Source organism: Bactrocera latifrons, unplaced genomic scaffold (genome assembly GCF_001853355.1).
Source record: "Bactrocera latifrons isolate USDA-ARS-PBARC rearing strain unplaced genomic scaffold, ASM185335v1 scaffold_76, whole genome shotgun sequence".
NCBI lineage: Eukaryota > Metazoa > Arthropoda > Insecta > Diptera > Tephritidae > Bactrocera > Bactrocera latifrons.
The window spans coordinates 1,052,254-1,078,409 of NW_017537445.1; the positions used below are offsets into that span (position 1 = coordinate 1,052,254).

Consider the following 26,156-nt stretch of genomic DNA (forward strand, 5'->3'; position numbering starts at 1 on the left):
TGATGACATGTACCAAATATGGGTGAAATCGGTTCACAACCACGCCTGAAATCTCGATTATCACTTTATCATGCGAGAGTATAAAATGTTCGGTGATACCCGAACTTAGCCCTTCCTTACTTGTTTACGTTAGCGGCTGTTTGAATATTTTTATTGTTTGAGGGTTGTCTTTACAAATCGTTAAATTATTTTGAAGTTTCGCTACCGAACGTGTTCATACATGTTGCTACGGAGTATAATAATTTTGTTTACCTAACGATTCATAAAGGCACTTTGGGACGACATTTCAAGCTCCTTATGTACAATTGCAAACGAAACCTTTGGTTTTCGGAAAGAAAACAAAAAAACAGCTGGTGCAATGAGGAGTGCTGTGTCGCAGTGGAGAGAAAATGGACTGCCTACATTATAACGTTACCGTCGATGGGATAAATACCGAGAGTTAAAGAGAGAAGCGAGACGTATTTGCAGACAAAAACGGAAAGGTCAAAATGCGCGAGTACACAGACCTTGACAAGCTGGTTGACATTGGTAATGCTCGAAAAATTTACGAATAGATTCGCGACTAACAGATGGTTTTAAGACTGGAGCATACTCTTGTAGAACCCCCAGAAATAATCTATTGACTGATGCCAAGAAGATCCTAAACTTATGGAGGGAACACTTCTACAGCCCAAGCAGAGTAAGAGACATACCTTCACTCCATTGGAATGAGCAGTTGGAGATGAACCTGGCTACATTCGAAATCTCCTATTGGCGCCAAACAGCACAAAGGAAGAACGACTGGCGGGCTGTTGTAAACTCGGCTGTAACCGCGAAAGCGGTGTCTACGCCAATAAAGAAGAATAATCTAAATTAACCGTGATATAGATAAACTTATATGTACATAAATGGTGCAGATGGGCATACATTCCATATGATTTTTTCACCTTATGAATCTTTGTACGCAAAGTGTATTTAACGTATGCAATCTCACGTTCAAAGTGAACGTCTGTTTGGCGAAAATATCCATCAATCTATGAGGTATTATGACGTGATGCCACAGATGAATAACATCGGTTAAATGCTTCCCCTAACTCTTATATATTTAATGGAAGAATTTTTAAGATACAACTTTTGTCATCAGCTGAAAGTCCTTCCCCGTCTTCGACCCTTGCCAATTGCCTAACTCTTGCAAGAGAATAGTCATGTAAAGTATGGATGTCCCACGAACTTACGGAGCCACGTCAAAAATATATTGTTGAATTTATAAACTATCGGCAGACATTTTTCTCCTTTGAAGTATAAATTGTGTCTCAGTCGTGTTTTCTGAGCTTAAGTTACTGACGATAATCTGAGTTACTGTTTTGGCAATCCTGTTTTAGATCAAGAGCTAGGGCTATGTATAAGCTTTCATCTCATGGCGTATATTCTTGTAAAAGATGAACGGTTATCTCACTACTGATGTACAAATACTAAGTGCATCTCTCCGACGAAGTGAACTCATAGTGAAGCGAAGGAGAGCCGCCATTATGATTTGGAATTCCCGAAATCAACTAACTTATTCTAAAATATATAGCAAATAAATATTTATCTGCATAGGAAATCCTTTTATTAGGATGTCTCTTAATCAGCAATACCAACTATTGATAACTATGGCATAACATTCTACGCTCCTGAATAATAAAAACCCAAATCACCACACGACCGACATTGCTATTGATTTCGGTAGCATTCCCAATCAGCTATTGATGTAGGTGGCGATAAACCAGAAATTGTTTAACAACAAAGAAATTCTGGGAAAATTGTCGCTGTGCTTTAGTGTTTGATACAGCAAAAAATGTTCCCTGTAATTTCATAGAGACTTGTCAATACAGTTCGCACAATCAACCATTCAACATTTCATTTGTTCAGCCAATTCAGAATTGAAAGCCGGTAGTTAAGGTAACAGTATGGGCCAACTTCAGCTATTAAACAAACAAGATGAAAAAGTGATTGAGTACATAATACTCGTGCTGAATGCGAGCGTGTCTCGCATAGGTGGGCAGGGATTGCAGGCGAGTCGCACGAGATGGTTGCGCAAACTTTGCAGTGGCTTATCATTTGCTGTTAACTGTCCACATCATGGCGATTGCTTTTCGAAATTTTGCTTTATTTTCTAGGTTTATAGTCGAGGCACCTTCTGTTGTTGTGATTAAACATGCTCGTACACTTTAGCTGGCACAAGTATGCAGTTTTGTTGATCTGGGAGTAACTATGAACCCCAAACTTAATTTTAATCTTCATACATCTTCCAAAGCTAAGGGCGCTCTTAGTTTTGTCAAATGTTGGTCTAAAGAATCTAGAGAAACTTACCACAAAAAATCGTTTTACTTCTTTGGTGAGGAATATATTAGAGTATGCTTTTGTGATATGGAACCCTAGTTGTCAAGTAAATTCGGAGAAGTTAAGGTCCGTTCAAAAACATTTTTTACATTCCGCCGTATTTGTCACGATTTCAATTTTTATTTCAGCACATTTGATCTAACAGGCTCACTCTTTATTATTAAAAATATTATTTAATCTACATTTAGCAAGTAACATTTAAAAATAATAACTTACTTTATACTAATTCTTAATTCTGGCTTTTAAAATGTTTGTTTCTGTAGCTGAGCAGCTTAAGATTGCAACGCTTAAAACTCCCTTGCCTATTATCACTCGGCTAATTTCGCTCATTGGCGTATTGCGCTGCTCGCGTCGATTAGGCGGGAGGAGGGTAATCGTTGGGTATTATTATTAAAAACAAGTAAGGAAGGGCTAAGTTCGGGTGTCACCGAACATTTTATACTCTCGCATGATAAAGTCATAATCAAGATTTCGGGCGTGGTTGTAAACCGATTTCACCCATATTTGGTATATGTCATCAGGGTGTTAAGAAGATATTATGTACCGAATTTCATTGAAATTTAATTGAGTACTTCCTGAGATATGGTTTTTGGTCCATAAGTGGGCGACGCCACGCCCATTTTCAATTTTTAAAAAAAGCTTCCTTCTGACATTTCTTCCGTAAAATTTAGTGTTTCTGACGTTTTTTGTTAGTCGGTTAACGCACTTTTAGTGATTTTCAACATAACTTTTGTATGGGAGGTGGGCGTGGTTATTATCCGATTTCTTCCATTATTGAACTGTATATGGAAATGCCGAAAAGGAACGACTCTATACAGTTTGGTTGACATAGCTATAGTAGTTTTCGAGATATGTACAAAAAAGTTAGTAGGGGCCGGGGCCATGCCCACTTTTCCAAAAAAATAACGTCCAAATATGCCCCTCCATAGCGCGATCCTCTGTGCCAAATTTCATTTTAATATCTTTATTTACGGCTTAGTTATGACATTTTATAGGCTTTCGGTTTCCGCCATTTTGTGGGCGTGGCAGTGGGCCGCTTTCGCTCATCTTCGAACTTAACCTTCTTATGGAGCCAGGAAATATGTGTACCAAGTTTCATCATGATATCTCRATTTTTACTCAAGTTACAGCTTGCACGGACAGACGGACAGACAGACATCCGGATTTCAACTCTACTCGTCACCCTGATCACTTTGGTATGTATAACCCTATATCTGACTCTTTTAGTTTTAGGACTTACAAACAACCACCACAAAACTATAATACTCTCTTTTGCAACKTTGTTGTGAGAGTATAAAAATATATATATATACATTTGACTCAACGGTTAGCTTAGCCAACATCTTGACTGATGCCGAATGTACAAAAAAATCACCAGTTACAAAGTCCGTAACCCGTTTATACCTGTATAAGCGTTGGTTGAAGTGTACTAAATATCCTAAGTTAGAAGTGGACCGCTATCGCTACTTGATGCTCGTGTGACGCCTTATAGCATAAAAACGTTAAAAAGCTCCGTCAAAAAGCGGTTACATCACAGAATTTGAATTTAAGCTTAGAAATTAATCCCATTGTTTTCGTATAGCGATCCCAGCGTAGACGAGGAACAAGGTTTGATCGACAGCGAAATTAACCAATTCTGTTGAGTTCTTAGTCATAACTGAATAATTATACCTGATTCACCCGAGAATCTCTCAAGACCATTCTAGATAAGACCTTAACCGTAGTCTTTCATAGACCTGCAAGTTTAACGCATGATACAATAGTTACGGGGAAAAGGAGGGACTCGAAGCGAGTTCATCTGAGAACTAGGAGGTTTGGATAAGTTGCTCAAGAAAACACTGTGAATATGTTCATGCTTCGGTATTTCTGGAAATTCAGCTTAACACAATCGATGGACTCACCGGCACAATAGAGTGTAACTATGTGAAAACTAAAGCGACCATTCTGAAAACATAATTGTTACATCTGTGTGTATAAGTGTGCGAAAGTATGTAAGGCTGCGCTTTGGATATTGCCGTAAGGTAGCGCTTACTTGAACAAAAATTATTATTAGTTATTATCTCATAGCATTTCCTCAAACTTTTGTCAATTTATTTCGTTTTTTTTTATCTTTTATCTGCTTTATCACGCATTTCCTCTTACATCGCTTCATAAAAGACTTAATAACTCAACGCTTATGCGGTCGCATACCTTTGCAGCCACCTCTCCTCCTTTCCATTTCCCTTTACAACGCAGCAAACGCGCTCGCTCGCGAGTATTTGCTACAGTTATCTTCCGCGCTTTCTTCGTCTGTCAGTTTGTATTTAGTTGAGATTGTCGACTGATGATAATATACCAATTTGGTTAAGTGGCCCTATGCAGCAGACTCGCAAACACCACTGCTTTGCGTTGGCCCAACGCTTTTGCTTTTGAGGTTGCTCATACCACACGTTGTACATTCGGCATCGGGCAACGAACTTTACGAAACACTACTATTTATTTAGTTTTCCGCACTTGGTTGTTTATTTGCGCTTGCGAATAGTAATGTGTATGTGACTTTCAGCTTTTAACTTGGCGTCGATGAAAAGCAGTCAAAAGGAAACGCCGCATTTATGTATATGTATGGCAATTTATACATATATGTACATATGTATGTAGTGGTAAAATTTCGTAGAGTGAAAAGGCTATTCAGCGTCGTTGTTGGTTTTTATAAGTACGTCTGCTGTTGTTTTTGTTGCTTTTAGTTTTGTAGCTCTTAAAATTTCACTGCTATGCGTCAGCCAATATTGCGGCTGGTCAGTGGAGAGGATATGGCGTTTGTGCTTTGCCCGGGCAATTAAAATGATGAATGTCTGTTATTTGCGTTGAAGCCTAAATGAAGTGGTTTCGTCATGCACTCGAGGCGGTTTTTCTTTGTTTTTAGCAAATACGCGTTCCGCTATGCTCAGCAAATAGGGCTGTGGAGCATGCTTTGACGCCAAAAACTAGAATATTCGGAAATTTTACGAGAATGACGCATGTTTTTTATTTATATAAAATAAAACATATAAAAACTCATCAAAATCTCCAATAGTTTGGCTTTAATCAAATTTGTTAAGTGAAGCTACTAAAAAAAATACATAAATGTATCAAATAAAAAATGTCGGCGGTTAGGACAACATTTCGAGCATAATAATAAGTAACCCGCAAGCGTTTTAATTATCTACATTTAGTCCATGTAGACCGCACCTGGTAAGTCACAGAAGACGGTGGTTATAATCTTTCCACTAGATACGACAGTCTTCGCCTTTTTAGAGCTGATTGGAAAGGTGACATTAACTATTTAGACTGCTCCTTGGTCTCGGGCATATAACGGGATTTTCAATAGAAATGCTACAAAAGTAGATTAATGGGACCATCAAAAGACGCCAAAGTTTTTCCCGTCTCTTTAACATTTCTCTTCAGTAAGATTTGTCATTTCATCATGGAAAGATATACGACCGCACAACTAGTCGAAATTATTAAAATTTACTAGCGAAACTCGGAGTCAGTGGCCACAATTTTAAGAGTGAATTTTTCAATAAGAGTGCTACAAACGTTTTTTTAAACGAAACAAAAACGGTTTGGGATATCAATGAAATTATCTATTCCTCTGAAAGGACAATCATACGTTCTCCATTAGTCACAATTGCTTCTCGCGCGTACTTCTTCCGTGATGATCAAGAGCGGCACGTTACTGTGAATGGGAATCGTGACCGTTCAATGATAACCGAAAATTTTTGGCCCAAATTAAATGATATGGACTTGGACAATGTATGATGCCAGGACAATATATGATGTGAGGCGAAACAAGCCTCATAGCGAATAGCACACTCGCTTTATTGAAAGCCAAGTTTGGTGAATGTGTTATCTCACGAAATAGCCCAGTCAAATGGTCGCCTGGGTCGTGCGATTTGACGTCTTTAGTATTTCATGTGAGGACACGTCAAGTCTATGGTCTATGCTTACAAACCAGCGACAATTGATGAACTCCGTACGAATATCGAATGTAAAATTACAGCAGTATCGGCCGATTTATACTTTAAAACCGCCGAAAATTGGGTTCAGAGTCTAAATTCAAAAGAAATCGTGTTCCATACATAATGGCAACAAATATACTTTCACAGGAGTAAAGAATTTCATTGATATCCCACACTGTTTTTGGTTTGTTTAAAATATTTTTTATAACTTTTTATATTATTATAAAAAACAAGTTACAAGTGAATCCACGTCCTCTTTCATCGGACCCCTATACCGTAACCAGGGGTTTTCCTCAAGGTTACAACACCCAAAGGAAAACGCAGATATACCATAAAGTATATACATATACATATTCAACTTAACAAGCTGAGTCCAATTAAGCATGTCCGTCAGTTTGTCGTTCTGTACATACCCGTACTTGTTCCTCAGTTTTTGAGAAATCGATTTTAAATTTTGCATAATTTTCAAGAGGCTACCTATTTGCTGGAACCGCTAAAAATCAAGTTCTTGAATGGAAAACTTTTTTATTTGATTTTGATATGATCTCTACGAAATTTAGCATAGAATAAGACCCGAAGCAACGCAACAATCATCGCACATATTAGCGGGACACTATAGCAGTAGCTTTCATTCAAAACAGACATTAGTATACCTTTTTATACTATTGTAACAATAAGAAATGAGTCCGGTTCAGCCATCGTTAATGTTTTTTCTTGTTCCAAGAAATAATCAAAAAATTTTCTTAAGTTTTTGTTACCCATTGTTATCTTCAAACATACTCCGATAAAGAGAAGAGAACTTATGAAAGACTTGTGGTATGTAGCATTTATTAGCCAATAATTGACTTTTCTCTTTTACTTTCTTAATTCCACCAACAAATGGTTCTTGCTAACAATAATAAATTTCGCCAATTCACTCGGTTGCACAATTAATGAAATGGTCCACCTCAAGCCAGGTATAGCAAAAGTTTGCTTTTCAACTATTCGCTTTTCAATATTTCACTTATCATTTAATTTATTTTGCCCAACAAACTTAATCACTCGGTCAAAAACTTAGCAATCTTACTAAATAATTACAACAAATGTGCATGCTTTGGCACTAACTGACACTAATTGCTGCCACAATCAGTTATTGCTTAAAATCTTGCAGAATTGTGTGCACTTTTTTCTATTTTATGAGAAAAGGAGATTTTTCTGTTTTATGCTTACAACTTAGGCAACAAACAGCCAGGGCACAGTCAGTAATTGCCACTTTCTGTAATTTCCGTTAAAGTTTATTACTTTCATTCCTTAGTTGCAGCAGGAATTGCCAACGCGTCGCGCTAATTAACAGTCATGAGCGCAGCAATGTGAGGCATAATTAAGAAAGGAGTGAGCCTACACAGTGCGGTTGTTCTGTGCGTAGAGGAAAGAAAACGAAATAGTAAAAAAATTAAAGGAAAGAAAAGAATAGAAAAGCCGTGGAAAGTAAAATAAAAAATAAATGGAACGGAAACACTAACCAACTGCCCTAGGAGTGTGGCAGCGCCTTGGACGGCAGTCTCGCACGCTTTATTGATGACTGGCGACTTTAACGTCCTAGCCGTGCCATGTCACGGTGAATAATTGCTGGTGTAATGAGCTGGAAGAAAATATGAAACAATTCAAATCATTATATACATATATTATTTGCTCCTACTGTAAGCATTTTCCATATGCCAGGCAGTTGGGAATTTTCTACAATATCACTGCCTTAATAAAAGTTGTGCTATAAACATAATTTTTCGTTCATCTCTCACCTCTCTGCTATCATTAACAATCGCTCACCTCTCACCACTTGCCGTTCACCTCTCTCTCCTTTCTATTTATTTTTCCTATTTCTTTGTGTCGCATTTTTTATAAATCGCAATTACTTTTTGCAGCTGTTACTTTTATTTTCCGAGCAGCACAATAAAATTGCTTGTCTTCCCCGCGCAGTTCCTTCATTACGCATACTTATTAGTGTGAATTTGTCCTTGCGCTGGTCCAAGGTTTTCCACTCCTCAAATAATCTGCCGTCACGGTTAGGAAGCTTATTTTGTGTTGTTGTGTTGCTAATTTTCAATTCATAACTGTTTGCAACACGTCTGTATGTCGCGGATGACTGGAAACTTTATGTCCATATACGTTTAGCTATACGTTGAGATTTCATTTTATTAATATAATAAAAAATCTGCAAAGACAACGTGACTTGAAATACAGTTATTTAAGTGTGACTTAAACACAAACAGACCAACATCCTTATTTTCGTATTATAATATAAGCATTATCTGGAATATGTTCCATGAAGAGTGGAATGTGATGTATCTCACAAAAATTTTCCTTCTACTTTAGATGGGCTTTTACCTACCATTCGAATCAAAACAGGCCTTCGGTAAATACTTCCATATCCCTTTCTTAGACAGACATCTTAAATTTGAATTTGTAGTTATATTGAATACGCCTGGCCGGCAGATCATGGGGATGCAAGCCAAGTATCATTAGATCGCTGTATACCATGATAGTAAGGCCTATTGTCATCTAAGGAGCGGCTGCCTGGGCTATCAAAGCAGCTGCAAAGACTTGCATGTGTCTGTGCTTCAGGGTCAATGAGCACATGTCCCACGGAGGCACTGGAAGTCATGCTAGAGCTCACACTGCTGCATCAGGTGATCAAGCTAGCAGCAAAGCACATCATGCTGCTAATGTCAGCAGAAGGCTGTGGAAGAGGAAAGGTAATGTCCTCTAGACAAATGGACGAAAATAAACTTCAAGAAGAATTTCAAAGTCACTCTAGGCAGCAAGACGGTGTGGAGTAATTCCGCGCTGGAAAGGTTGCTGGAAGACAGCACCATTCAGTGGTACACTGATGGCTCAAAAACACCGGAAGGTATTGGGGCAGGTATYGCGGGACCGCGTACCAAGCTGTCCATACCTATGGGCAGCTTCCCAAGTATCTTCCAGGCTGAAGYTTTTGCCATCAGTCAGTGTGCTGAAGTCAACCTCAGCCGCAACTATCATAACCAGCGTATAGCTATTCTCAGTGATAGTCAAGCGGCACTAAAAGCGATCTCATCCTACGAGACCAAATCGCTTCTAGTCGAGGAATGCGTAGAACGGCTAAACCGCCTGTCTTTGTGTAATCGGGTGCATCTAATATGGGTACCAGGGCACAAGGGAGTAGAAGGTAATGAGAAGGCCGACGAACTGGCCCGCTCTGCAGCAGTGTCAAAGATGTTGGGACCGGAGCCATACATAGCGGTAGGACCCCACACTCTCAAAGAGCTGCTCCGCACGGAGGAGAGAGTGGAGAGAGAACGGCACTGACGACAGGCAGCAAGTATGCGCCACACCAAGCTGCTTCTAGGAGGATACAACCTCAACAGATTTAGAGAACTAATTCACCTCCCCCGTGAAAAATTCCGCCTCCTCGTCRCAATCTACACAGGGCATTGTAAGCTCAGGAAGCACCTGTCCAACATGGGCATTGTCTCCTGTGCTAACTGCCGATTCTGCGACCTGGAACAGGAAACACCAGCACACCCAATCCTGGATTGCTCAGCAATCTGTGGAAAAAGGTTTAAGGCCCTGGATTAAGCTTACATCAGCAGGGATCACATCACCTCACTAGCGCCCGGCAAACTCCTAGAACTATTCAGGCTGCTGGGGCTCTGGGAGGTCATGTGATATAGGAGAGGACGAAATAGACCCTAGGTCGCGGTGCATTACCTCAAATCTTATATTCTATTCTATATTCTATATTGAATATGTATAATAAGTATAACTTCCATCCAATTCTAAAAATCTTAAGGTTCAATTTTAGAGCAAAATTAGATGCATTTTGAACGTGCCCTCAAATTGTCTTGTGTTTGAGACATCGTTCCAAGCGCTACCAATTGGTCGGCAACTGACTAGAATATATGCGCGAAATATTTGAAACCAAAATGTGTTTAATTTACCTTCGTTGTAGGAAAGATCTAGACATAACAGATTTATACAATTTGAATTTTGTAATTACTTTAATTTTACTTCAAGAAACAATTGTTGATTTCATGTTTCTTCACAAAACCAGCTTTACCATATTGCTACAAAAAACACAAATAGCTCTCATATGTCATAACATTTTGGGTAATATAAAGGCTTGGTTCAGATCTGAATATTTGACAGCTTACATTGAGTTTGTGTGGGACCCTTCAACTTATATAAAAGAAGCCTGCATTAAGACCAGATTCGATAATAATGAAATAGGATTCCTATTATTGTATTATGCTGTGAGCGGGCAAGCAAAATGTCTGATCGATAAATATTTTGGATACTTGAAAAGTGAGGTTAAGCATCCTCAAATTAGTTGTGAGATCATAGTTAGTGATCTACGAGACAATATCGTTTCTTTGCGTGGGTGGTATTTAATCCTGCAATATATATTGACATAAATATACTTATTGGCGACCTTTTCTAATTTAAATTTCCTCTACAGTCTTATCCTTACTAAAAATAGACTTTCTCTCCATTTGCTTTTCCCACTTAAATGACGTGCAAGCTGCAACTGCAATATTGCTGAAGATGTTTCTTGTCGTAACTGTAMTTTTTATTTCGAAGCAAAATAGAGTAACTTTCTCTAACTTTATATAATACTAACACACTTATGCCCAACTTATGTGCTTTCTTTAAAGTTTGCAAGAAAATTTCATGAACTCTTTTGTACTTATTTCGTTTTTTTTTTTTTTGTTTATTTCAAGGACACTTAAACAAATTGGATGCGAAAGCGCTGCACGTGGAAGCACAATAGAAGCGACATCCTGCTGCTTGTAAAACGGGTTTTACGAATTCGGAAAAAGGTTACGGTAACTAATGAACAAGAGTGAAGCGAAACTTTCGCAAATTGCTAAAGAAATGCATTGAACGTGTGTAACATGAATAGAACACAGTAAGTTTGTGGCAAAAGAGAGTTCGAAAAAGCCGTGTTGCATGCAATTTGTTGAGATTACAAAGATAACAATGAGCACACGTGCCATGCGTTAGAATATGTGTGAATTTGGATTACGGTTGAGCATTTAGAAAGTATTAAAACTATTGTACATATATACTAACGGTCAAGCGTAAGCGCTGTGCTACACAAAGATGCTCGAAAATATATATTAGTAGTGGATCAAGTGGATACCAAAGCTTAAACTATAAGAGGGTCCGTGAATGTGAATGAGTGCGCATTGCGCCACCAGAAAACTTCGCGATTTAGCTGATTAATTTTAGTTGGATCCAGACATATTCCCACAAAGAAAAAGTATACAAACGAATTGTGGTCTACTCCCTCCGTGGTCGGTAAAACGCGCGCCTCAAAGTGCATTTATTCCAGCATACCATGTCCTCGATATCGGCGCAGGGCGTGGTCGAACGTGCGTCCGCTGAACTCTCGAAACGCATTAACGGCCTCGGGCTGCGTTCGAAGCATCATCATGGCAGCGGCTCCAATTCGTCCACGTCCTCCTCAACACAATCCGCTACTTCATCGGGTGGCAGTAGCGGCAAGACCTCAGTAATGGAACGCGTCACAAACGCACTTTGTGGCGGTGGAAATAGCAATAACAACAGTAACAATAGCAACAACAGCGGTGCGAATAACAGTGCAAACAACAGCAATCCAGCTGTCACACCAGACAAACCAACACGCGGTGGCAGCGGCACTAATAGCGGTACACATACACCCACAGGCAGTTTGTCGACACCCGCTAGTCCCACACTACCACATACAGTGCTTATCGGTGCTGGTAATAATATGCAGTTATTGCAACAACAACAGACAGCACCACAAGCACAACAGCCGCCGTCACATCCGCATCAACATTCGCAGCCGCCAGCACCAACACCGCCAACACCGTCGCAACATCCATTACAGTCACAGATTGCCAGTTCGACGCTGGTGAATTCCAATTCCAACATGTTGGGCGGCACACCGCCGGTGCTTGGTCATCCTCTGGGTGCACCACCAGCGCCCACAGTCAACTCGATTGCCAAGCAAATGAATATCACCATACCCGGTCAGCCGCAATTCAATACCATGGGTTTGGTGGCAGCACAAAAATCGGTTGCCAATCAATCGGTGAGCGGCGGTACACCGTTGCAATTGCGCAAGCATCTACCCAATCCACATCTACATCATCCGTACGCGAGTGGGGGTGTGGGCGGCGGTGTTGCGGCCGTCTTGCCGTCGGGCACGGCGGGCAGCGCTTCAAACGTTTCACAACTGGCTGCTGCCGTTACACAGTCTGCGCTGATATTACACAAATACCCGCCTCCGATTACTAGCATTGAGGCGTTGTTGCTTGACGATCGTTTTTTGAATCGTTTTTTACTTTACTTTTCCTCGTACGAACGTCGCACGTTAGCGCAGGTGTGCATGAAATGGCGCGACATACTTTACCGCAGCCCGCGTTATTGGTCGGGTCTTTTGCCGACCTTACAGTGTCGCGAGCTACGTCAAATACCAAGCTGTGATCGTGTAAAACTGTATAATTCGTTGATACGTCGTGGTTTTCACGCGCTCGCGTTGGTCGGCGCCTCGGATGAGGATGCACTCGATGTAGTACACTCATTCCCACTGGCATCCAAACATATACATTCTTTGAGCTTACGCTGTTCATCGATCAGCGATCGTGGACTAGAGGCATTGTTGGATCATCTGCAGGTGAGTGTTAGAAAGGAGTTTTAAAAAATCTTCAGTTTAATAAACTCAGTATTACATATTGACATTTCTCTCCAGGACGATATCTCTAGAAAATGTTTGTTGGCAAAACTCATATCATTAGTCTTATTAAAAGAGAGATGGAGTCTTAAAATATTATGGAATTTTTACAGCCAATGAAGCTGGTACATATTTAAGACTAGAGAATGATCGTGCCGCCCATGTTTTCGATCAATATGCATAGTTTAGTATTTTTTTTGAGTTAAATACCCGAGCTATAAGTTACAGTTATATCCCTTAAATAGTTAAAAAATCGTTTTAAGCATATAACAAATGTATTGAAGCGAATGAGAATAGGTCTGGCATTTTAGAGATTTCAACCATACTCCACTGAAGGTTAAACAGTCAAAATTTAAACAGTCGATGAGAAAGAGGTCCCTTTCTCTCTTTCCTTTCCTGCCAGAAAACTTTAAAAACAAGAATATTATTAGTTTCCCATCAAACCTCTTCAACTGGGACTACTTCCTTTGAGCTCTCTGGTCTTTCTGAGCCGCGGTTAATGCTAGATCACAAATGGACATGCAAGCATATCGTGGTTTAAGTTCTTCTTCTTCTTTGTGAAAGTAAACATCGCTAACGCGGTTATCGTCGAGTTGGAGAATCCGAATGTAGCCAGGTCCTTCTCCTCCCTCTTCTCAACGGGGTAGAGGTCCTTCTCTTCCTATATTTGCCCCGGCCGGTACTGCGTCGAATACCCTCAGAGCTGGGTGCTTTCATCCATTCGGACGACATGACCTAGCCAGCCTATCCGACTCTTAAATTGCTGAAGTATGTCAATGGCTGTGGTATTCGCCGTTGCCAGTGCGCAAGGGGCCATAAATCTCATGACTAAGCAGACGTTGTTATCATCCATATATACATAGAGACTTGTAGAATTTAGTCTTTGTTTGTCGAGTTTTTGATGTTAATTCTGGTTACAGAAGAGGCGAAATTATCTAAGATATCGAAGTTATGATTGTCAACAGTGACGCGGGAGCCAAGTCGTGAATGCGAGGACTGTTTGTTTTATGACAGGAGATGTTTTGTCAATCTGTCCAATCTGGTGAAAGCTGAATTAATAGCACCGTTGAGGCAAATGATATCAATATCATCTGCGTACGCGAGCAGTTGTACGTTCTTGTAGACAATTTTGCTTTCTCTGTTCAGCTCTGTAGCTCAGGAGCTTGGTATCGCACGGCTCACATCCAGGCTTTAAGGTGGATGCATAAGAACTTCTCAACAAAGTTCCTGAGGGTCTGGATAGCCGCTTCTGACGTATAAGCCCATTCTAAAAGTTTGACCTTCGCGCAGCACCTCATACGGCAAAGTTTTCCAGATCCTTAATTTTGGATTGGCACCGTTGCCCGGGGTCACTTCGATTCCACCGCGACCGTTTTGGCTTGACATTATCGTAAGTGACTTGCTTTACATCAACACTAACTATTAACTTCAGAAATGATTAGATTAAAAATTAGAATTATTAAGAAACAATTGGACCATCAGCATCATTAAGATCGGTGGAATAAAAAAAAAAGCTTTCACCAATCTGATTTTATGTTTGGAATATTTTTTGTGCTAGGTTTCAAATCCTTAAAAAAAAAGTTACGTAAAGTTGGTGGCAATGCCGAACATTTTGTTTATTTTACAGTTTTTTGTTAACAAACATATCCTTGAGTGCTTTGAAAATTAAACTGAGTTGGCCAGAATATCGGATAATATCGCGCAATTCCGTGAGCTTTCACCTCAACGCTGCTGCTTTCGCAGTGCTTTGACCTTTTATGCGCACAGACGCGAAGCTATGTTACATAAACACATAAAAATACCCTAATAAGCACTCGTTTGCCTATATACACACATACATAAGTACAGTTAAGTACATAATTACTCACTTATTGTTTGCCTGCATGGCCACAGCCGTCTGTTCAAGTATATGGCGTCAACTTGAAATATTTCGCTAAAGGCGAACAGGCGCACACATACATACGCGCGATAATGAGTGCTTGTGTACCAATAAGTGCGGATGCAGGCTATGAATATATCTATATCTACATATGCTATGTGTTTTATAGCCTGTTGGTGCATAATTTAATGGGTCAACATGCTTGGCGGCTTGTCATGCGCTGCTTTGGTCGCGAGGTCCTGCGGTCGACCAACACATCATTAACAAAAGCTGTGTAGCTATGCATGTAGTTATGGATATATATATAGATGAGTGTGTCAGCCCACAAGGACGAACGTCCGAAACAAGCTAGTTTGTAAATATTTGAGTATTTAGCACTGTGTCTTTACGAGGGTTGTCTTTTATAATTCACGATTAGAGAACAAAAACAAATATTAATATACGAAAAACTATTTTTTGTGTTTCAAAATATTCTCGAAATGCAGCTGTTTCAGTTGATGTGTGAAAGCTCGAATTGTTGTGGTGACGAGTGTTGGTTTACCTGATTTCTTGAAAGATAGTTAGATAGATAAATAAATGAGATTTGCACCGCAATCCCAGGTATATTGTGCCCTTTCCTAAGTCACAACGACTCACGTCGTCCCAGTATTTTATAAATTCCAATATACTGCTATGTGCTATTGAGGCGATGTGATCGCTATTTGGAAGCATGGATCCAAGGGCCTTTATACTGGATCCGTCAATTAGCAGGTGTGACAAACAAATTGTTATGTATCACTCTGAATTCGTTGTTCTGCGTTTTTCTGGTTGTATAGTTGCCACATATGCATTGCTTCTAAAAGACAGGCAATTATTACCTTGGAAATATTTCGTGCGCGAACAAGGTTTGTTTGATTCGGCTCATATTCAAATACCCATACACTGATCTGTTCTCTTGGGAGCGTACGCGTAAATCCACGATTCATCAGCTATCCCGAAGTCATAGAGGTGAAGCATCGCTATCGAAGTTTTTTTAAATATATCTCGAGCAATTAACATGAGCCTTGTTTGAGAGATTGAGAAATTGTGTGGGATCTAATGTGAACACATTTTCGTACAGTCAACATTAGTTCGTTTTAACCCATAAATTCGATATTATTTTGTTTTGGCTCACCCTTGCATACAATTATATATTTGTCCTTACACGCATATAGTTACTGCCGCATTTTACAACAATAAGCATTAAAATTTCAAACGAAACAACAAAAAAATATGAAACTTGAACAGACCGGAAACCAGCATTGGCTCCTACCCACAATCACTGCAATAATAATAACAGTAACTAAGAAGCCTAGAAAAAGCGTTGCTGTGTAACCACAAAAGCGGCGGAAACGGCTTAGAAAAATGGCAGCGGCACAACAGAGTTCAGCAACAATAATCGTGTATACTCGATTTTGTACATGCGAAGGCCAGCATTTCCGGTCGCCATCAAAAGTTGTTCTGCAAAAGTTGTTTAGTAGTGCGATGGCATAGTTTTGTTGTTGCCAATTTGCGATTTCAAGGAGCGTGCACTATAAACGTACATAACTAATATAGTGTGTTGTTTTTTTTTTTGTTTATGAGCATTTTTGCTGTGCTGTATGGGTTCATGTTTAGTATTGTTTTCGCGGTATTTTTCCACCAATGGTTAATTGTGCGGTTTTAGTCATAAACCTTGCTTAAGCATGGTCATCAAAGTTCTATAATTGAAAATATTTGATGGACAGCTACATGGGACAAATAATACGTCGTAATTGAATAGTTAGATGCTACAACTATCAATTTAGAGATTTAAAACTTCGGTTTAGAATTATCAGAAATTTAAAGGTTGTCTTTGTTCTCAAGAAAGTTGTGGCAAAAATTTTTGAATATGAAATACCAATTCTGTTTTCTTTTAATTTTTACTCACACCAGAAAATTAGCACGAAGTTCCTAAGTTAAATTTGTTTAGACTTTATAGGAAGCAGTTTTCTATGATAATATACATATTTATTATTTGTGGCTTTTTCAAATCTTCACATTATTCTTTACCATAAGTTTTTCAACCCTTAAGTCTGTTCAAAAATATTTTCCAAATACCAAAAGATATTCTCGAATATTTCCTTCTCTTCAATGAAGGAACGAAAAATCTTTTCCTATTTCACATTTAGCATTGCTTTTATTATTTTTAAATATGATTTGAAACAATCGTGGTCAGTAAACTGCTTCTAGATTATTATTCTAAGCCAGTACAAGCATACTATTAAGACAATATCTCATATATTTGCTATAAAACTCAGGTCGTATGGCATTCAGTGTCTTAGGTGAATTTTCGTTTTTGTCGGTTCCGGCTTATTTTTGAGGGCAGTTCTAATCCAAAGTCCAGACATTTTATATCAGATTATTATTTTTTTCCCGTCGAAATAGAATGCTGTGGTGTAGAAGTCTTCATCTCATTTAAAAATTGGTATTTAAATTATTATAGGGTCCAGCCATTTGATATCTGAACCGTCTAGTTCAATTTGACATCGTGTACTAAGCCTCAGTGATTATCGTTCTTAAATGGACTAAGAATCTTGACTTGGTGAAAAAAGTCTGATGGGAAAATTTATAATTGATCTTGTAGTTTTTGGTTCCATACAAATTCGATAATTTAAACTTTTCTTATGTACCAATGACTACGCCTTTATTTGCAAAAACATAAATCATATCGGACGTAACAGAAAAATCGAAAAGAGAATACTTTAGTTTATTTGTTTGGTATAGGAGTGCAAACAGATCACTTTCTAATTGGCTGCAATGTCAGCAGAAGAGATTATAAAATATCATGCAAATGCAAGGCTTTGTGCAGGAGAAAATCGCAACTATTGGCTGAGGGTTTCTTTAAGACCTCTCTCGGGCTTCCACAAATAATTTTTTTTGTATTTATGAACTTAATCAGCAACACAGGGTGGTTCAGAGAGGACGTAATGGAGTGAGCGTCATTTTGGCGCCGGTAGTTTCACTTTAGGCCACCTAAGTGCATCGTCAGACATCCACTCTACCTAACTACCCATTTGTTTGGTCGAAGTAACTTCTATCAGCTATAACCATACTTTATTTTGACATATATAATATATATAGACATAAGCGTGTTCTCTAATTAAAATTATAATTTCTTCTTCATTATCTATATGATTTGAAGATCATGAATGAATTGTCTATACTCGCTTCAAATCGCGGGAAAATTCAAGATATGGAATGGAGTAAAACAATAGAGATTAGATAATTCGAAACATGAGCGCATTTTGTTCAATGGAAATAAGAATGCGATTTTTTACTTCTCCAACCAAATCTTAAATATTTGTGTGTAACAGCAGTATCAAAAGCTTCCAAAATCTGCGAATTTCATACCGTTATGAGTATTTACGCACGCGGTAATCTGGAATTATAAATTCATTGCTCTTCATTCCGCTTGACGTTACATTGCCAACCTTCCGACGTCAACAAACAATAGAATTGCCAACTAACTGCGTCAATAATTATCTAATTGACGGGATATTTGACAAGCAGCTCTGACACATACACTAGTATTTGTAATATATGTGAGTATGAGTGCATTTGACATTTGAGACACTGTAAACAGATGCGCGAATAGCGGTTGTTTTTGTATGCTTTTCAAGCACAAAAGCAATAGAGCACATGTTTACTGATAGATGGCCTTCATTTAAGCGCACATCATCTGTCAATGTGTTAGCGCATTCCTTTACACAATCGTACATGTGTGACTTAGTGTAATTTAGCACGCCGACTAGTTGTTTGACAAATTGCTTGATTGCGCGCTTTGCCTGCAGCATAAATATGACAACGCGCTATGACAAAAGCTCAAACACCGACTCCCGCACATAACTACACGTTACATCACAAGTAAATGCGTTCCATTTATTGCTCTTTGAACCGAGGCGTCGACAAGGGCAACGTAACTAGCCACACCTACATATGCTATATGACAATTTACTTTATATACATGCGTATTTGTATACCTATACATATACATATGTATATATATTTTGTGCGCACTGTTAGTTTGTCACGGAAGCATGTCTACGCTTCTCTGAGGCCAATGCCAGCGCTTCATATCTGTTTGTGAAATACTTATTTATACAGTAGATAAGAGTGATTAAGTCGAAATGTGTGCGGAACTTGCTAAGTATATATAAGTTGACAATTTGAGCGGCTTGTGTGTGCCGAACTGAGCTTAGATTATTTTTTAAGTGTAATAGGTAACATTAACGGGTTTTAAAACGTTCCTCAACTTAAAACGAGACAGTTAAAGGTAATGAAGTTTCTTCTGTTCTTCTGAGCGTCTAAAATATACTCCAACTTATTCCTAACATTCAATTGTTAAATTGTACTGTAAAGAGTTAATAATTTTCCAAATTTTGTTAATATTTCAATCAAGCTAGCGTAGGTTGACATCTGTTTGCATTCTGGCTTTATCTTAGAATGTAATAAAAGATAAAAAGTACATTTAGTCCAGTTTTAAGGACAAATCTGAGAAAATTTTATCTTTTGCCCTACTTTGGGTCTCTTAATACATAATTTCCTCGCGAAAGATCCTAGTCTTACACTAGTAAACGAGTACGAGTATAATGGATGTAATCTAGGAAGCATAAATCCAATATATTTCTTTTGGATAACTTCCGTAATTTGTATCTCAGGTTATATTAGTGTAATATTCGGCATTAGAAATATAAGATTTTATAATAAAAAAAAAAAACAATGTTGCAAACGATCTTGTAATTAATTTACTCAGTATTAGTTGAGTACGCGTCAAAGTTCGACTCTGCTTCTTTTTCTTTATTAGCGTAGGCACCGCTTACGCGGTTATAACCGAGTTAACAACAGAGCGAGTCGTTTCTTCTTTTCGAAAGGTGGTGCCAATTGGAGATCCCAAGCGAAGCCAGGTCCTGCTCCACCTGGTCTTTCCAACGGAGTAAAGGTCTTCCTCTTCATCTGCTTCCTCCGACGAGTAATGCGTCGAATACTCTCAGAGCAGGAGTGTATTCATCCATTCGGACGACATAACCTAGCCAGCGTAGGCGCTGTCTTTTAATTCGCTCAACTATGTCACGGTCGTCGTGTATCTTATATATCTCGATATTCGCTGTGGACAATGCGCAAAGACCATAAATCTTTCTCAAAACCATTCTCTCGAAAACTCGTACTGTCGACATCATGTTGATAAGAATTATTCTGCAAGGATCGACACTAGCAAAGAGAAAATTCGCCAAATTATATCGTTTTTATTCGTGAAAGGCAAAAACACAAGGCATGCGCTTAGTAATGTGATTAGTGTTTATGGTTTTGAAATTGTAACAAAAAATTAGGCGTCGTTTTTTGTTGTAACGGGGTTTTCAATAGGGACCCTACAAAAGTGGACCGATAGGGACGACATATATTTTTCCCCGCTTTTTTGATATTTCTCTTCAATAAGGTTTCATTATGAAAGCACATACGATCTAACAATGATGCAAAATTACTACCGAAATTCGGAGTCAGTGGACAGAACTACATTTCTTTTACACTTCCATCAGAGGCACGTTGCAGAAGTACAGACGCTGAACCCAATTTTCGACGGTTTTCAACCATAAATCGGCCGATACTTCTGCAATTTCACGGTAATTTTGATGTCATCTTTGACCAATAATAGAGAGTCGTTTGACAATTGTACTATAATAATGTCCAAATCAAACTTCGCCAGCTTCTGGCGAGTCATTATTATCCTGATCTGCACCAAATTATTACCAACTATTTGTTTTTATGACGAATAATTTTGCTAGCGGATAATTAGCCGTAAAATAAGTTTGTGAAAAAGACTGTCACAGTTTATTTGCCAAACTGAACTTTTATGAGAATGACCTTACGAAATTATCTTCAAAATGGCAACAAGTTTTCGAATAAAATGCTGAATATTTGCCCTAATTCGGTTAATTCTTACAATGAATAAAATGTTCAAGTTAATGCCAAACTAATAGATTCCTTTTTACTAAACCTTATGCATATGTCTCTCAAAGTAATACCGAACAGTTTCCGATTACTAACCATTATAAGTATGTAAACAAGTTAGTAGTCTCTGATAATTGCAAACAACAAACATTAATTTTTATGGGCATATGGAACTTCACTCACTCAAGTCAAGTGAAGTTCCTCTGATTACTTCATTTTACTTTATTTTCCTTTTTTTAAATTTATTTAACATTTCTACATATGTAGTTCCTAACCTGAGTTTACTTCAAATTATCAGGTGATTATGGGTATGTCATTGTTCTTACTTGTATTTAGTCCAAGGACACTTTCTAGGGTATATTGTATACGTTTCTCACAGACTTAGTGATAATTTTTGTTACGGTGTTATCTTTCAATACATCATTTTGTAACATAGCTGTCTCTCCAGCAGCGGTTTCGTCCCTCTTTATAGTGGTTAGAAAGAACTTGCGTTTTCAGGTGGATGTAAAGCGTTGGCCGCTTAAGTTTGCATAACTGTATCGCATATGCATAGTTTCTATAAGAAGGTTTTTATAACTTTGATACATACAAAGTTAGTGTTTTTTCTTGTTTTTACTCAAATTTATATTGCATTTTGGATTCTACTTGTTTTCAACTCGTGCGAAAAAATTCAATTATACGCGCAACTTATCAACGTTATAATCGTTGCATCAATTTTGAAAATGTAAATCTAATTTCGATAATAAAATGAAACTTCGACTTTCGCAATTTCATTAGAAACACGCATTTATATCATTTTTTTTAAGCAAGGAAAATGTAATTTATGCAAATATCGTGAAATCATTTACTCACCGCCGGAAGACAAGGTTAAAGACGAGAATAACAATTTAAGCGAAAAACAAAAACTAAAGAAAATTGACAGCAGTCAAAATGTAAAATCGATTTTCCACTTAAAGTATGAGCAGAATAGCAAATGAGCAAAACATTTTCGGTTAAATCTCATCTGGGGTGCTAAAAAGAAAGAGATAAAGTAAGTATTCTCATGCTTCTCCTAACACCTTTAAAGCATAAAACCTAAAAAAAAAGAAACAAGTAAGGAAGGGCTAAGTTCGGGTGCAATCTAACTGTTGCTACATACTCTGACAAAAAATACCTTAAGGTGTAGAACGTCAACCAGAAGATCGGAATCCAAGCAATTTTATATATATTAGGTTGTCAAAAAAGTCTTGCGGTATTTTCGCTAGTTGGCGCTGAGAGCGCGTAATTCTAGTTTTATTCGTCGCATCGGGTCATGCTATACCTTTTTGGAAAGCTCATTTCACGCGCTAACAGGCGTTTGATTGATTGTCGTTTCTTTGAGGTCGTTCGTGAGTTATAGCGTCACAAACATGGAGCAAATAAAGAGAAAATACGGCATATTTTACAGTATTACTACGATAACGGCAAAAATGCATCTCAAGCCGCTAATAAAATTTGTGCAGTTTATGGACCCGATACAGTTTCCATTTCCACCGCACAACGGTGGTTTCAACGTTTTCGTTCTGGTGTAGAGGTGGTCGAAGATGCGCCACGCTCCGGAACTCCTGTCGTCGAAAATTGTCATCGAAAATCGCTGAATTGGTCGAAAGAAACCGGCATAGTAGCAGCTGTAGCATCGGTCAATAGCTGGGCATGAGTCATAGAAAAAAAAAATTATGAACAATTGAAAATTCAATAAAAATATCGCAAAAATATATAACTCCTACCCTGACCGACATATTCGGCATAAGATTTGATAGAAAAAATTATTACACGTAGTATATGGAAGTTGGGGTACTATCGATCCGATTTTATCCAACACTTACTAAAAAAGGGGATTACTTTGAAGGAAGTATTTCGGACAAAATTCAACTTTCAATTTTATCACAGCAGTATTCTTATAATATTCGTACAATGCAAATTCGGTTGTAGTGGCTTCAGTTGTTTAGGAGATATACATATACATTAAACTTATTACAGGCTTTTTCAAAATTTTTCGGCCGCAGGTGCCTCTTGTCGGCCCAAGTTTTGTCAAAATATCTTAATTTTTCCCAAGTAACAGCTTGCAAGGGCGAACGAACCGACCGACAGACAGTCAGCCAGATTTCAACTCGTCTCTTTGTCCTGATAATTTATATATATATAACCCTATATCTATCTCGCTTGGGTTTAGGCGATACGTACAACCGTTAGGTGAACAAAATTATTATATTCTGTACATGTGACAAGAGTATAAAAAGAGAGTGGGGGAAGTACTCCACGCTGTAGTTAAAAATATAACTGTTAAAATTTAATAAAGAATTTGTCATAAAATATAAATGAGCTCAAAAATCCATCGCTTCGGGATGTCAAGTCGCAAAACAATAGCCAGCTCAAACAATACTAAAAAATTATGCACGAAAAAATGTCGAAAAGACTTTGCCAAAACACTAGTCAGCAAAATTCAAATTCAAAGTAAAATTGCGAAACGTCAGGCGAGATGACGTAGTCATTTTGTTTTCTAATGGCATGTATGCCGTTGCTCACATGCAATGTAGCATGCTTTTTAGTTTACAACCCCGCATCCCACGTTTTTTCACTTTTTCTCACTCACTTTTGTGTTAGCCCGGTTTCGCATATCGTGCTGTGTTTATGAATTTGCTATGGCTCCGTGATGGCATCAAAGATTCGGAACATACGATTGTAACTTTTACTCTGATATTTCAATATTTTTGCGCGCTCCGGAAAAAAGCAATTGTTTTATTGATTTTTTGCTCATGATGATTTTAAGTTCAGCGAGAACTTTTAGCAGTTTGGCTTAAGGGCATTATATCCACATGAAAGTTAGAAAAAGTGCATTTTTTAGTGAACTTAGTTTTAGAACGGTACTTAATTTAATAAATAGATAAAAATAATGTAAATGTTAAATATTTAATAAACTTTAATAAACAGTGATTAATTTTGAAAAATTTTAACCCCTTTGAACTTCAGTAAGAGCGCGGAAAAAATGTGTCTGGGGTTATAAAGAATTTTCTTTTTAAAATTATATTTATTCCAGAAACCAAAAAAGAGTATTATTATATCATTTATTATATCAGCACACAGGTCATGACCGAAGGACTAATTAAAATTTCGATTTGGCCGAATGGCGGTTTCCCATAAAAACAAGCAATTTTTAGTGAAACACTTTACACTTTAGAATGGCTTAAAAGACGAAATTATTATGAAAACTCTTATTCCTTCTACCATTAAGGAAAGTCATGTGAAAGTATCCAGTTGATCGGTCCAGCTGTTTGGAAGACACCAACTCCTCTCAGACTCTGAAAACAGCGTTTCAAGAAGAAAAGTTGCGGAGTCGTGTATGCTATATTAGACAATATTTATTAAACTTCAGATACAAAGAAAGCAATTCGAATTTTTCGAATTTTCGAATTTCATATTTATACCTTTAGAAAAAGATTCCATAACTGAACGGAAATTAGAATGGCTATTATTCACCACGATTTAAATTCTTGAAGTACATATAGTATATTTAATTTTCTAATAATTTTCAATTAATCAAGTAGTTTTATGTTTTGTGCTATAAAGAGTGATCCATTCGAGGTTTCCTACTATTTAGATATATTCGGTCGAATATTATCCAATTGCTGGGTCTCAAGATAGGTGTTGCGAATACTTCCTAAAGTTGAACGATTTGTAAACGTTGTTCAGGTGTAAGTTTTTTGATGATGAAATGTCAAGCAATACTGAACAAAAATAATATGATGGCTTGACGCAACTCATGAGTGATTTGTTAACAAACGGCTGTTGAAAAAGCCGTTATTTTTGTAATTTTTCCTGAATAAGTTATTACGTATCGAGAAACTATTTTTCTGCCCGAAAGTTCGATCCAATGGAAGAATAATATCACGTTCCATGTTGCTTATAAACAGTTTTACTAGATTCATTTAGCGGAACTTGTGATTAGAATTTTCGCGGATTATCAATAAATACGTTTTGAATTCGCCTACCTATATGATAATGTGGTATACATTGTGAAAAGAAAAGTTCCCGGAAATTGTAATTTAAATTCTCCGGGTAAATGATATTTCAAAAAACTGTATTTTGCTAAGTTGGTAGGACTATCTCAAATCAGTATCTTTATATCAGCCGCTTAAGTCGGTACCCCTCAGTAGTGTGTTGCAATTTTTACAATGGATAAAAATACCGAACAAGCAATTTGTTTAAAATTTTGTATATTTAACCAAATATCGCGTACGGAATCGTTGCGAATGTTGAAGAAGGCTTTCATTGATTCAGTTTTATCAAAAACACTAACCTAGGAGTGGTACAAAACCTTCAAAGACAGTTAAGAGCCCTTCTGGACGACCTTCGGCCTCATTAATTTATAAAAATATAAAAAAGTGAATAATATGGTGCTTAAAAATTGTCAGACAAGTGTAAAAGAAATGACAAGAGATCCTTCGCAAGTCCCTTCGAATGAGTTTTATTGATAATATGGGATTATTTGCAAAAAAGAGTACCGTAACTCTCCCAGGTCTCAGATCTCTTTGGACATGTTTGATCGTGCGAATTCTGATCTCAAATTCATGGATAGCACTACAACTGCCGATGAGACATGGGTATATGAGTTTGACATGCAAACAAGTCAACAATAATCATAATGGAACCCGTTTTCAGTCGATCGAAGAGATTAAACAAAAGCAGCTGAAGACCAACCGAAACGTGCTTATGAAAAGTGTTTCGACGTTTGGTAAAATCGTTGGAATAAGTGTATTACATCTGGTGTGGATTGCTTTGAAGGCGATAAAATAAATATTGATGAATTATTAAACGTATATCTTGGCCAAAAATGTCCATGTGTTCACTTTGAAAACTGCTTTGATAACGATTTATTTCCTAGAAAGTTTTCCACACCTCTAAACACAAAAAGTGTTATTCCACATTTAAATATTAACACGATTTCACTTTCATTCTTATTTTCTCCTTCTCCTTCTTCTTTCAGTTCAAATTTTCAAAAACAAAAAACAGTTTTTAATATTATATTTGCATACCACATAAGTAAAATGACTTAGCTTTCAGGAATTCAAAAAAGTCCAACAAGTAAAAAACAGAAACATAAAAACAATAAAGAAAAATAATTTATTTTCCAAACTGTCTGGCACTCCAACATTTTTCAAAATTTTCTAAAAACAAAGCAAATACGCTGTTTTAAAAATAA

General features: G+C 37.7%; 2 protein-coding genes across 4 annotated transcripts in view; both read left to right on the top strand.

Moving 5' to 3' along the window:
• LOC108976388 (F-box/LRR-repeat protein 16) overlaps positions 1-26,156 on the top strand; it is a 155,398-nt gene that overhangs the window by 13,076 nt on the left and 116,166 nt on the right. For all 3 annotated transcript variants that reach the window (XM_018945448.1, XM_018945449.1, XM_018945450.1), the window contains one exon: positions 11,075-13,017. In XM_018945448.1, the coding sequence (XP_018800993.1) occupies positions 11,695-13,017 (1,323 nt within the window). In that variant the 5' untranslated portion in view covers positions 11,075-11,694. The remainder of the gene's footprint in view (positions 1-11,074; positions 13,018-26,156) is intronic.
• Positions 8,945-9,662, top strand: LOC108976382. The gene is made up of 2 exons (XM_018945442.1): positions 8,945-9,070; positions 9,114-9,662. Exons 1-2 carry the CDS (start codon positions 8,945-8,947, stop codon positions 9,660-9,662), a joined length of 675 nt encoding a protein of 224 aa, XP_018800987.1.